The sequence below is a fragment of the Crassostrea angulata genome, chromosome 3 (genome assembly GCF_025612915.1).
Source record: "Crassostrea angulata isolate pt1a10 chromosome 3, ASM2561291v2, whole genome shotgun sequence".
Taxonomy (NCBI): Eukaryota; Metazoa; Mollusca; class Bivalvia; order Ostreida; family Ostreidae; genus Magallana; species Magallana angulata.
The window spans coordinates 54,817,162-54,831,477 of NC_069113.1; the positions used below are offsets into that span (position 1 = coordinate 54,817,162).

The 14,316-nt window shown below is 33.5% G+C and overlaps 2 protein-coding genes across 4 annotated transcripts in view; one reads left to right on the forward strand and one right to left on the reverse strand.

Annotated features, from left to right (window-relative positions):
* The window catches only part of LOC128177037 (focadhesin-like), a 136,934-nt gene that overhangs the window by 50,990 nt on the left and 71,628 nt on the right, over positions 1–14,316 (reverse strand). For all 3 annotated transcript variants that reach the window (XM_052843550.1, XM_052843551.1, XM_052843549.1), the window contains exons 22-23: positions 13,347–13,435; positions 9,969–10,010 (exon numbers count right to left, since the gene is read on the reverse strand). In XM_052843550.1, the coding sequence (XP_052699510.1) occupies positions 9,969–10,010; positions 13,347–13,435 (131 nt within the window). The remainder of the gene's footprint in view (positions 1–9,968; positions 10,011–13,346; positions 13,436–14,316) is intronic.
* LOC128177039 (uncharacterized) lies at positions 6,907–9,645 on the forward strand. The gene is made up of 4 exons (XM_052843553.1): positions 6,907–8,219; positions 8,321–8,426; positions 8,585–8,775; positions 8,947–9,645. Exons 1-4 carry the CDS (start codon positions 6,918–6,920, stop codon positions 9,166–9,168), a joined length of 1,821 nt encoding a protein of 606 aa, XP_052699513.1. The 5' UTR covers positions 6,907–6,917; the 3' UTR covers positions 9,169–9,645.

Here is a 14,316-nt window from a genome sequence, read left to right on the forward strand (position 1 = left end):
CATATAACATAATACAATCTCATATCATATGACACAATTTTATATCAAATAATCAATATCCTATCACATGACATTACAATTTTGTAAAATATGGCACTATTTTGTATGATAGTACAATATCAAATTATAAATTTTGATATTGTATGTTATATATGATGTATATGTGATATTTAATATAACATTGTATCACAAAATACATTTAGATTTGCTACAACATTGTATCATATGATAAAATACATTATCATTTGATAAAATATCATATATAATAATATTATTAAAAAAAATCATATTATACAATATTATATCATATATTACAATACCATATGAAACAATATCATATCATGATAAACAAAAAAATTGATACAATATCATATCATATACATGTTATATTTTTCAATATCATATTATATCATTAGAGAATATTGTTGCAAATAATACAATAGTGTATCATATTATCAGGGTTGTCTCTAAGACCCGGGAGGCGGGGAATTCCCCTGCCTAAAGTGACGTAATTACCCGGCTATTATTGCATTTCAAACACAATCTAGCTATAAGCTAGACCTTTAGATCCCCTTCTACTTTTTTATTTCTCCCTTCTACTTCAATTTTTAGAGACAACCCTGTATTATACAGAACTATTTATAGGAATCATGTTTTATCATTTAACAACAAACATTTCCATCAAGCAAGTTTGAGTGAGATAGGAGGTTTTTTAAACACTTTTACTAATGGAGATTAGGCTTGTATCTGAAGCTACCTCTGTGATAAATTTATATAGTAAAATCAACCATACAAGTTTGAAAAAGTACTATTATCTATATAAACATGTGACCTGTTTCAAAAAATTAATCCTCCTCCAGCATCTGACCCTTATGGCTCAGATTCAGCATTCAAGCTTGTCAGGTGCAGCAGTATCGTAGGACCCACCAACAATGCAAGTTTGGTGAAGGTAGGACCAGTAGTAACTAAGTAGTAACCAAGATATAAGCATCAAAGCCACCTGCTCCAAAAACTTTAACCCCATCCAACATCCAAAGCCTATGGCTCAGATTCAGCATTCAAGTCTATCAAGTCCAAAAGAAGTCCACATGCATCATTCATGCAAGTGTAGTGAAGACAGGACAAGTAATAGCTTAGATACAGGACCTGCACCAAAAACTTTAAACAGGTCTGGACACTGACGTTGGGGGTATCCCATAGCAAAAGAAAATGGCATTTTTCCATTTTATTTCCATTCAGACAGCATTTTCTGTCCATTTTTCATTTCTAAAACATTTTTTCTACATTTCTCTAGCTTATGATTCTCTAAAACCATTTCCTCACAACCATTTAGAAACCATTTTTTCCCAGAAATTCTTTTTAAATGGTAAATTCACACCATTTATTTTCCATTCACTTGAGCAAATGGGGAGAAAATGCTATTTTGATCATCCTCTTTGCTCAGGTTTGCCATTTTCCTCCCATTTCTTTTCCGAACCATTTTTAATAGAAAAAATGGTTAGCTGTATATACTGCACACTTAAACTTTTGGTTTTCAGCTATCGATCATTTCTTTATACAGCAATGATTCTATATACTCTTCAGAACAAATGATAAAATAAATACATGATTGTACAAATTTATTCAACATTTCTGGTCATTACTGTACAATTCTATATCTATAGTACAGTACATACCGGTATGTTATATTAATCTCTGTCATATCGGTTTGGAGATGGACAAATGTATGTCTTCCCATATACATTTATAATATTATTTACATTCATAATACATGATATGGGAATCATGTCCAGTTGATCTTGGCATTCTACTTGCCACACACACCCAACAGACTGTATCTTCTTAAAGTAATTTACTAAAGCTAAGTTTATAGGTACCTTATTTCTTCTAAAGCATTGGTAAAATGATACCACTGAACAAAATTCCATTGCTCCTCCTAAAGAACAAGTTATAACATTTTGCTGCCTTTTTTGTAATCTTTCATATTCTTTGCTATATACATAAAAACCTTTTCTATACATATCAATTCTATTAAAAACATTTACTTCCTTTTCTGTATTTCCAAATTTGCATGCAATGGTTTGCTCTGTTGGAGTAAGCACTTTCACATATGCACTCCCAATTGGCCTTATCCCATCCTCTATCTCATGCTCATACCTGTGCCGTCCTGTGACACTGTCAGTTAATTCATTGTACAATGAGACAACTTGTTCATCTGCACTTTCTTTCAAAAAAATATTGTACATAATTGGAGGTACCTTTAACATATTTATAATATTTAACAGTTGTGTATCAACCCCTTGCGTACCATGAATATGTTTGATAATAAAACCATTGAGATCTTCAAATATAAAACAATTATTTACAAACAGTGGCCCTGTGTCTCGTACACAATCAACAAGATGAACTAACTGATGCTGGTTTAAAGTTAAATATTGTTCTCCATACAAGTGTTGATACTGTTCTACAAAAAGGAGCAGTGCTTGTTCAACTGATTCTAACTCTTGATTGCTAATTCCCTCTTTTGAAAGAATAAATATTGATCTAGCCAATAAACAAAAATGGACAAAGTAAGGTCTAGAAAGTATTCCCTCAAGAATTGGAATGCCCCAATACAGCAAAAAGTTTCTGTATTCTGAGGATTTCCAGTGAGCTATTTCGTCAATTGACCTGGGTATTCGTGTCACAAAAATTGCAGGCTTTATGGTTTTTAACATATCATTTATTTGACTCCTTAAATGAAAGAATGAAAAATCTTTTGATTTGTTTTTCTTATCAAACCATAGAGTAAGCAATTGTTTAACAGTACCCAAACAAACACCATGCATGTAGTCGATAACACAACTTTTGACAGGATCAAAATATTTTAAGTACATGAACCAAAACTTTCCTTTGTGCCCATTAACTGTACATTTTGATTCATTTTTTAAGATTTTCTCAACAGCAGATTGTACATCTCTGTTGATAGTTTCCCTGCTACGGGGTGGGCCTTTTGGATTTGCCTCATCATAAGGGTATATATGAGAAATTCCCCCTGTTTCATGTTTGTATGTTTCTCCTCTTTGTAAGCAAAACCAACAACTGTATTCTCCATTAAATTGATTGCAATTATACACAAGTGCTCTTGCTGGTAGATCACATGTACATGTTAAAAGAATGCATTTGCATAAAAAACTGTTGCCTTCATTGTCAGAAAATCTATGTCCACTTAATTCTAAATATTGTATTTCATCAAAGAGTGGTTTAAAAAATGACCACATTTGTGGTTTTTTGTTGGAAATCCAAACGCCATAAAGCAATGCATTCTGCCGTCGTTTTCGCTGAGAAATGGGGAGTTCATTGACTAGCATATACACAGGCCAAATGCTTACACTTGAAGATTTGAAAAGAGGTGCACCATCAGTGTTTAATGAAAATGATAAATTGTTTTCATTACTAAGAATTCCATTATTTTCGAAGAATTTTTTATACAAATTGCCATCATATATGTCCCTTAATTTACTATTTACATTGTTTCTGTAATGTTGAAATCTATGCTTTCTGACAGCGTTGCAAAAATCGGGGTTTTTCCAAAGAGATGCTAATTGAGACACTAATTTAATTTGTAAGAAATAAGCCATTGCTCCAGATTGAGTCAAGGTGTTTTGGCATGATGGACATTGCTTACTCTGTTTTTCTACCACTGTATAACAATAATTGCAGTGATATATTATGTTTGGTAAGGCATCACATGTGAATTTCTTAATAAAATTTCTAAAATGGTATAAAGTACCCATCAGTCGGTTGCCATGTGGTAGAATACAAGCCATAAACTTTAGCAAGTAAGATACTGCCTCATCAGGTAGGCGAAATCTTATGATGAAACAACATATGAGCAACACAACTACACCAACCGAGTGACGGGAGTTTTCAAATAAAGGGATTTCACCATCATTGAACACTTTCTCCTCTTCTTCTTTAGAACAGGTTTGCAAAATTTCATCTGAAATTATTTGTCCTATATGTTCTACTTCTATTCCATCATATTCAGCATATGTAGAAGAAATATCATCCTCATTTGCCAACAAATCACTGTCCCTTAACTTTGCCTCTTCATTAAAGGCAGTTAATATTTCATCAAACTGTTCATCAAAAGCACTAGTTGTTTCGGCACAATTCATTGTTTCATCTTGACCATGCTGTTCAACTTGTTGATGCTGTTCATCTTCAACATTACTAGAAATGGTGACATTGACACACTCTTCCACAGATGTAGAGCAATGCAAGCTGTTATACAAATCTTCTGACGTGTCATTGCTACTGTTTAAAGAATCCTCATCTGTAGCATGTGCACTTAAAGTTTCTTTTGGTCCTGATTCAGTCTGATTTTTATTCACTATGTTTACAAGTAGCGAATTGTTTACTGTTCCAAGTACATCTTCACGTTCTGTAAGTTGTGCATCTACACTGCTTAAGCTGCTGTTTACCACTTCAAGTTGTTGCCCACTAGTAGTAGGTGTTAGATTCATCTATGTAAAAAAAATTAATTGTTTCACTTATTAAAACATATCAAGTTTTATATTTTGCTTTACAGTAAATATCAATTTTATAATAATATTGTAAAATAACAAAAATAACAAAAAAAATTTTGAGCCCCCCCCCCCCCCCCCCCGCGCCAATAAAAAAATATAAATGAATGAATGGACAAATGAATAAAATGTTGCCAGTCATGCATGTAATATTATATAATGTGTGATCTTTAAAACAAATCCTTTGTTAAACCAGTTACAACAATACCCCCCCCCCAATTCCTCGTACGGGAAGTTCGGAAAAGGGGGGGGGGGGGGGTTGAGTAATTTTAGCTTTATCTTCTTATCACTCTTGCCAAGCTCCAATGTTCTCACAGCATGCATGCATTCTCAACAGCAATAAATGCGTATTTGTATTAAAACAAAAGTTAAATATGCTATAATATGAATGATTTCTGTCATATTATTAATCAACATATTCTTGTTATACAAAGTTATATGGTCCTACCTTCTGTTTTCTTTTGCGGTATCTTTTTTTTGGTGGGGTCTCCATTGTGCTGTTGTGCATCAGATAAAGTCGACTGCTGCTAATCGGTGCCAGATGCCAAGTTTTATGACGTGGTACTGGCTATCGGATTACTTCCACAGCTCTATACTGACCACTATCGCATCATAGCATCATACGTAGTTATCTTACACACGTTCTCTATACTTCGACCTGGCAGTAACATTGTAAGCAATTTGAAAGATGGTTGAATTATTCCACAAGGAAGATTCACACTTTCTAGTGTTTTTTGATGCCGACGAGACTGTGCAATTATTGCCAAAGCAGAAGATTAACTTTTTGGATCATGATAATGTTACGGTTTTGTTTCCAACATCAAATCTTCTGGAGGATGGCACGGAGGAGATACAAGACATACCATACACTGGACGGGTATTCTTTTCAGGAAGTAAGTAAATATTTATGTATTTCAATTAAAATGAGTAAAGGTTTTTTTCTCGAAAACTTGTAGATGCTAATTTTATAGGCCTATAACGTTATATATTTATCTATGATAACGATATATTTTGAAGAAAATCCAACTGGACTTTTTATGCGTGTACTTGGCCTAAATACTAATTTTCATTATTTATGCGTGTTGTGTTGTAAGCTATGCCCAGTTGTTAATAAATTTATTTTTTCTCAAATGCCCATGCATGCATGCAGAGATGCCTCTATAAAAATTTGAAAAAGAAAAAAGCGCGCGTATTATTGATCGTAGAGGGCGCTCGCCGGAAACGATGTCGGAACACCTTAGGTATTTACCACAAGATCGTTCTGTCGGTAATCCTCGGCAGACTCCATAAGCCTAACTAGGCATGGGATTGAGACATGAGAGGAAATCCAAGCGGTCACAATGTATTTTAAAAACACACTGTTTCCACGAACTCTAATAAAAGGACAAGGCTTTATGCGATATAGCCGTTAGGCATGTAAGGTATTTCAACAACTGCAGTTTAATATACCGGACGGTAGCTAAAAAATCTGTGTCGAGAAAATTCGATCGAGACTCAGAAATTCCCTAGTAAGACCTAATATTATAAACAAATATCGTGCAGACTCGTCGGAAAGATTTTTAATATGTTTAATGTAATGATATCTCGATCTTGTAAATATTTGTTTAATGATCGATGCATTACATGTTTTCTAAGATTGCATCAGCTGTGCATATAATAATCTGCATAAAAATTATTCATACTATACTAATTCCAGCAAAAAATTAATAAAATAGAATTCACAAAGAGTAAGTTAACACAATTTTTAAAGTCATTTGTTGTAAATTGTCACCTTCAATTTACATTTCCATGCAGGACACATGCTGTTTTTTTAAGTTGTTGATTTCATAGCTACCTGGGTGTTCCCTATTTTGACCATCATTTTATGGTATAGGGACAAATTTTTTTACACTGATACAAATGTTAATTGTTAATTTATACAGGCCATCTAAATTATAAAAGTTAAGGTGGTAGGGGACACTTTCATGTTGTATCAAAATAAACAATAAAATAAAGAGTAATTATATATAAAGTAGTTTCTTTCCCAATATTGTCACCTAACAGCGTAGCGCAGTGGGTTGAAGGGTTTCTTATGAATCTTCCATGAGTTGAATCCCGCTGTGGATTTTACAATTTTTATCTTTCCAAATATTTTTAAAATCTATTTTTTGGTTAAATATTGCAAAATTTAAAAACTCTAAACTGGTGAAAGTATTTCAATTATAATGTACCTTAATCCGCATTCAATGAATTTCCTTTCGTTATTTAGATACAAACAAGTATATACAATATTAACAATTTGTGTCGATTCATTAGCAAGTTTTATTAATTTCTTCAACAAATATTTCAGGTGCTTCAAAATGCAGAGGAATGAAAACAAAAGTCAATGAGGGGGATGGCCATGGAAGAGATACAGATTTCTTTACCAGTTTGCAAAACTTGTCAAAGGAAATTAAAAGCTGTGGAAAAAGAGGAGCAAGCATAAAGCTGAAGAAAGCATTGGAGGAAGAGACGCGAGAAATTGCAGCCAAAGGAGGGAAAAAGCAGAAATCCAAAAGCGACACCGTCACTACATCATCAGCAGGTGATAAGAAAACCAAAAGAAAAACAAAACATGAAGCTCCCTGCAGTGAACCAGCAGCAAAGAAATCAAAGTCACAGACAACAAAGGACTTAAAATTAAAAGAAATGATGGCATTTGCAGGAATTAGTCTTGCAAATGATCTACAAACTACTGATTCAAACATGGATTCTGAATCATCTGATGCAGAAACTTCATCAAAGGCAAATGACCAGGCCACAAGTGAAATACAAACCAGGAGCACTCCAAAGAAAACCCCAACAAAATCATTAGAAACATCATCTAAAACAACTGATAAAGCCACAAGTGAAATACAAACCAGGAGCAGTCCCCACAAAACCCCAACAAAATCATCAGGAGCGTCATCTAAAACAATTGTCCAGGCCACAAGCAAAGCACAAACCAGGAGCACTCCAAAAAAACCCTCAACAAAATCATTAGAAACATCATCTAAAACAACTGATAAAGCCACAAGTGAAATACAAACCAGGAGCAGTCCCCAAAAAACCCCAACAAAATCATCAGGAGCATCATCTAAAACAATTGTCCAGGCCACAAGCAAAGCACAAACCAGGAGCACTCCAAAAAAACCCTCAACAAAATCATTAGAAACATCATCTAAAACAACTGACAAAGCCACAAGTGAAATACAAACCAGGAGCAGTCCCCAAAAAACCCCAACAAAATCATCAGGAGCGTCATCTAAAACAATTGTCCAGGCCACAAGCAAAGCTCAAACCAGGAGCACTCCAAAAAAAACCTCAACAAAATCATTAGAAACATCATCTAAAACAACTGATAAAGCCACAAGCGAAGTAAAAACCAGGAGCAGTCCGAGGAAAAAAAAAGCATCATCAGAAACGACATCCAATTTAAATGTAACCAGCAAGGCCACTAACGAGCTTCAGACCAGGAGCAGTCCAAGAAAAACAACATCAACTGAAACATCAGCTAAAAATGCTTCTGCCTTGTTTGACTTTGCAACATCATCAGCCACATCCTCACTTGTTTCTTCAAGCTTAAATCTACTTAATGCTGAAATTGATAATGATCTGGAATCTACAAATGTGGCATACAACAATACTGAGGAGGTATGTACATATTCATTAATCAAGCACTTTGATATGTAATAAATTGTTAAATGTATATTAGAATATTTAAAAAGGAGTCTAAAAAATTGATTTTATTGTAGTTTGGACATTTCTCCCATTCATATTATGAACCAGAGTATGGTTACAATTCAGACTTGGTTCAATCAGAGACTTCAGGGCAACCATATCCTATTCAAAACATTACTGGTAAGTAAAATAATTAGACACACTTGATTTGTTATTTAAAAGAACTTTTAAAAACTTTTTAGTCTACTTGAAGTGATTGTAAATATAGATACTTCATTTATGATATATCAAATATATTTCATTGATTCTATTTCCTTATTAAACTCATCATTTAAAAGGTTACTATCAGCGGCTCGACTCAACACAACAGGGGACAATTCTTGGGTTTTTGAACATGTTATCTGATGAGCTGCATAAGATAACATATGGCCAACCACCAAGTTCAACCAATGATCCATGCAGTTCAAATACTACAACTCTATCAGCTGCACCACTTCTATCAGCTGCATCATCAACAGATGAAAATGAGGTATGTATTTTTAAAAATGTTTAAAAATTTTGAATTTTTATTTAGTTTGAATTACAGTTTACCCTGCTGCATGTGTATATTGCCTTCTCATTGCCAAGAAATTAATTTATGAATCTAGAAATCTTGAAAATATGCTGATATATTAAACTGTATGTATTCCCTGTATTCTAGCGAAAGGTGCCATTGATAATGGACGCGGAATCCCTGTTCAAGGATATCCTGGTTAATCCATCGAAATTGAGAAATGCAGAATCAGCAGCACTTATGGCAAAAAACCCTCCAGCATTTCTATTGAATAAAATTTTGGATCTTGTGTTCCATCCAGATGAATTGAAGTTCTCAAAGGGTGTCAAAGGCCTAAATACCCACAAGATGGAGGCCATAAATGGTTAGTATTCTTTCTTTTACCTTTATCCTTGAGAGACACACTTGTAAATTCTGATGAATTTTACTTAATCTTTTCATACCATTGTCAATCTCTTTCTGAATGTTTATGTCATGCTAAGGAACACGTAATTTAAGAAGAAATTCTGTATTGTATGTTTTTGCTTCATATTATATAATTAATTTTTAATTTATTTTTAATTTTAGAGTACCTGTTTGCGTGGTGTTTAAAAATGAACATGGAAAACGTAACAGCGAAAATGACTACAACAATCATCCAAAACAAAATAGGAAACTTGAGATTTAAGGGACAGAAAAAAACCAAACTAGTGACATCCAAGTAACTGCATGACTGCCATTGCAACAATACATGTATATAGACTAGAAATTCTGTGGAGAGGATCCAACATTTACTCTCATAATTTCATTGCTGTAAAAATGTTTTTTAAATGGATATTAAATGGTTAAAATAAAAACCATTTTCAATACAGTTTTTTTCTCATTTGCATAAATGGTTTTTGAATGGTTCATTTGCATGTTATAATGCCCAAAAAAATGGAGTTTGAATGGACATTTACTGAGGATTTGAATGGAAATGAAATGAAAAATGGTTTTTAAATGGTAATCCTTCCACTTGAAAAATCTTTTAACAAACTGGGGGAAGAAATGGCTCCTGAATGGTTTTAAAATGGCCAGAAAAGAAATGCTTTTTAAATGGTATTTAAATGAATTTCATTTTGATAAGGGATAGCAAGAGCTTCCCCAGACTTTGTCTCAGTGAGCTAAAAATAACAATGGAGAAAACTTACTTTGATGCCCTCTTAATCTTGTCAGTCAGCTGGTCTCTCACCCTGACAAAATAAATTTACAGCCAGGTCAATAGATGTTCACAAACCTATTGCAACTGTCTGTAGATATCTTAGTAAACATAATTATACAAAATAAATATAGACAGTCTAGTGCAAGTAAATGGCTTTTGTAGACAAGCAGATGATTATGTCAGAGAAACAGGGATAAAAATATTGTATATACTTTTTTTTACATGCTATTAAGGATATACCATTTTTACTGTCCCCAGAGACAGTAACTGTTGCCCTTGGTTTTGCCTCAAGAAATAATTGCTGACTCAGGGAACAATAAACTTGCTATTGTCCGAATCGTCAGTAAATAGGTATTTTACTAAACTGAAGAAATTTCTAGTTGTCTAGGACACAGAGTTTATGCTGATAAACAAATTCTGACAAGTTATTGGATGTTGCATTCAACTTAGTGACTCTGATAACACCAAAAAAAGTTCTGAAATCAGATGTGAGGAGAATTGAATGCTGCCATTAGTGAATAGATTTGGTGACTATTCATCATAGGCAAACGTCACAGATGTTATTTCATGTTACACACTGTCTAGATAATTTGAGATAAACTTACATTCAAAAAACACAGGGGTATAATAAAAGGATATGCCATTGAGCAATCATGTTTCAAATTCAGATATAGCTTGTCAGATGGAGAGAAAACATGCTCAAGTACATTTCAAAAGTTCAGTCAGATCATGAATACCATAGACTTTTTTATTTCACACTCAAAGACTTTTCATGCAAATTATCTAATACCAGTAAATGACATTCTGGTGAAAATACGAACAATGTGCAAATGAACGTTTTATTGTATCAAAATAATATTTTCAACTAATTTTTTCATTTTAATAGACATTTTTTAAAAAAGTCAAATACTTTATAGAGACAATGCCATAAATTCAAATACATTTACTCTCTCAAATTCACAAAATCTCTGTTTTCAAAGACACTGCACAATGAAATTCAGATTGGGCAAAAGGAGAGAAAATACATGCATTGTTCTGACCAGTAGTTAAAAAAGACCTGCTTTGACCTAGAAGCTTGGTTTGAGATAACTTATGCAAAGGTACTCTGTTACCTGTAGTGAAGATTTAGAGCCAAATTGGACTGAGAGGAGAGAATATAAGGTTCAGACAAAGGTTTTACAAAACTATCTGTATGAACTTGAAAATAAATCAAGAAACATGCTTATGGCACATCCCTTCCCTAAAAGCACTCTTAAGGTCAGACGACACGTTCCTCAATTTTAGATAACTTTTTCCAGGAATTTGTTAATGGTTTACTACTACTTTGACAAGCTTTCTTGCAAAAAATTAGGGTACCTTACCAGGCATTTCTGCAAAATACTAGAGTATGCAATTTCCTATATAATCTTCTTGAAAATACACTTGAATTGCTGATATAAAAATAAATAAATATACAGCACAGCGAAATTCACTATATTGGAACTCTAACTCGGCCGTGGCAGGGCTTTGAACTCACGACCTCTAGAACTTATACGCTTCTGGCAGTGAGCGGCCACAGTCCTTACCACTCGGCCATCTAGACATATAACCATACTCAAGTAAATTTTAATCATTTTTAAAATAATTACAAAATCAATATTTTTTATTGGCACTCTTTATTACGAGGAGATACAAAAAAGATTCTTGAGGAACGTGTCATCTGACCTTAAGGAGAGATATGAGCCAGACTGGGTCAAGGGGTTGGGGGAATAGAAAATATAGGGTGAACAAATGATGTTGAATGAAAAGACCAACAGGCCATCACTATAGGGCACCACTGAGTGAGTCCTGTTGATAAACAAAGATCATGATGATAGTTAAATAAAAGAACACTCTGTCACAATTACGAGATAGGATGCTAGCTAGACAGACATACGGCTACAAGGAAAATTTATACAGGAATACTAATAAAAAGACAGTGCCACACAAACTTAATCCAAATGGCTCTTAGGATGTGTTTGTCAAGACTACTGCACACCCCTGCGAATGTGTTCGGACTGTTTTCTTTATCGTTGCTAAGTATGTAATAAATCCAGAGGTGCTCGAATGAAAGTTCACGAGACTTCACCGAGATTTGTTCAGTTCCTGTGAAATTTCGAGCGGAAGTATAAGTGTTCTGATAATATTCTCAAATTACGTAAGTACTGGTCGTTTTTATATCATATCCTACTTGGATTCATGTTAAAACATGAAAACCTTTTAATATGTATGTCTTATTTCACCATATAGCGGTTATTTACATAAAACGATAATAATCAGGTCAGAGTTATCGTTCGTGTTCAACCACGTGCAGAGTGGTTGAAAAAATAAACATTGGGTTGCTTAATAAAATCATAGTCATGTTTGATGCTTATGGTGTGCAATACCATGTTTTTCGAAAAATAATGGGTATATGTTTTGCATGAAAAACTTAGTATATCGAGCAATTTTCAGGGAACATTCTGCATAAAATAGTATAGTCTGTTTAACTGTTGATGCTATTACTAGGTCAGGCGCGGATCGAAAATTAATCCTCAGGGGGTATATCTCTACAAGCACGTTAATTGTTGCAACAACAGACAAAAACTATATTATGTATTGTCGCATTTATTTCTAGAACACATTTTATCCACCAATTAATGAAGATAAAGTTTAAAATCAATAAACCTCTAGATTTTATATTTGACTACAAGTACTTAGATTCTATGAAATAAACTATAAACACGAGGCATGATTTTTACTGCGAAACTGAAAGGGTCAAATAAAAACACTTGGTCTAAAATTTAAATGACAATAACATTCGCAGGGGTGTGCAGCTGTGTGTGAATCAGTCAAATAACCCACAAAATATTGTTTAACTTGTGTAAGGATTCAACTGACAAAGTTTACTATCTAATATACCACCTTCTTTGAAAAAATATTAAAAGGAAATGATGAGGCCATTCCAATTTTTTTTTTATATATAGCCTTTGTGGACAGATTGATTTTGAAGAGTGAAATTTTTTTAAAAAACAACTTGCATGTACAGCTGTACCAAAGAAAATTTACATGTACTCATCATCTTTTAAAATACATGTATTTTGAATTTGCTTTGTTTTGCCCTATCTACTAAATATTAGGATATTTATGTATTCATTTTCATTTCAGAAATATTAGGAAGTCAATTCTCAAATCATGATAATAAATATTGTTAAAGAATGAAATGATGAGTGGTTTTTTTCTGATCATTTGGGGGGGGGGGGGGGTTGTTCTCAATAGAAAGATGGTTTTTGACTCTTGGGTGGGTGCAAAACATAGTAAAAACCAGATGACTAGTAAATAATGGTTGATTATATGTTGGAATAGTTACCACAGCCATGCTACTCTCTGTTTTTCTTCTGCATCCTCTATTCCAATGAGGTTTTTCTTCAACTGCAGATCAATTTCTGCTCTTCGTCCCTATGCACATATTGATACAAATAATTTAAATGGGCAATTTATGTCATACCTGTTTTTAAGCTATCACCAAAAATTATCAGCTGTTAGCTTTAACAAAGATGTCTTGACTAAATGAAGATTATTGCTACCCATTTATCTTGGCTGAAAGTTTTTAAAGGCCGGGGCATGGTAATGATTTTGGTCAAAAATTATTTTTTCGATTACAATGTTTACAATGCTTCAGTAAGGCATTTAAAATTTGAGTGTCACTCGTTGAGTTTTAAGCCAGTTTCAGAGCTTAAAATTCTATGCTGTGTAAACAAAGCATTTGTTTACATTTTGAATGTTGAATTGAAAATTCCAGTTATAGACCAAAAATAAATGTGTTAAACATTAGGAACTTTTTATCTATGATTAAAATGATTAAAAAGAGAAATCAGCTTGAAAAATATTTTAACTGGTATATTGAACCTATGTAAACAAAAGCAGGGCACGAGCCTTGTGTACATGACAAAGAATTGTGAGCTCTGCATCTTTTTTATAACTCCATGAATGACTCTCAAATTTTATTTGATCATTAAATAAAATCAGAAAATTAGAATTTGGCAGAATTCGTGACCATGCCCCTTTAATATTTAGAATTTTAATGTAAAAACAAGAAGCCAACAGACGTTGACGGTCACCAGCGGACCTAGATAGACCTGTCTGAGGGAGCCTCCTGTCAGTATTCTAAGCTTCATTTTGGAGTCTATAAACCCTATAATCAGATACCCCTCCGAATGTTCCCCCCACGTTTATTATTTGATGTTTGCAAACATCAATCAACTAGACAACATTGAGATGGTAACCATCTCAAAGGGCCCTGCTTAATTTTCCAGCTGGCATAAAAACAATTCATCCAA

Excerpts from the sequence above, each read along its gene's own strand:
- LOC128177039 (XM_052843553.1), top strand. The coding sequence starts at position 6,918 with ATGAAAACAAAAGTCAATGAGGGGGATGGCCATGGAAGAGATACAGAT. Across the intron at positions 8,427-8,584 it reads TCCTATTCAAAACATTACTG|GTTACTATCAGCGGCTCGAC; the intron begins GTAAGTAAAATA and ends ATCATTTAAAAG. Across the intron at positions 8,776-8,946 it reads CATCAACAGATGAAAATGAG|CGAAAGGTGCCATTGATAAT; the intron begins GTATGTATTTTT and ends CCTGTATTCTAG.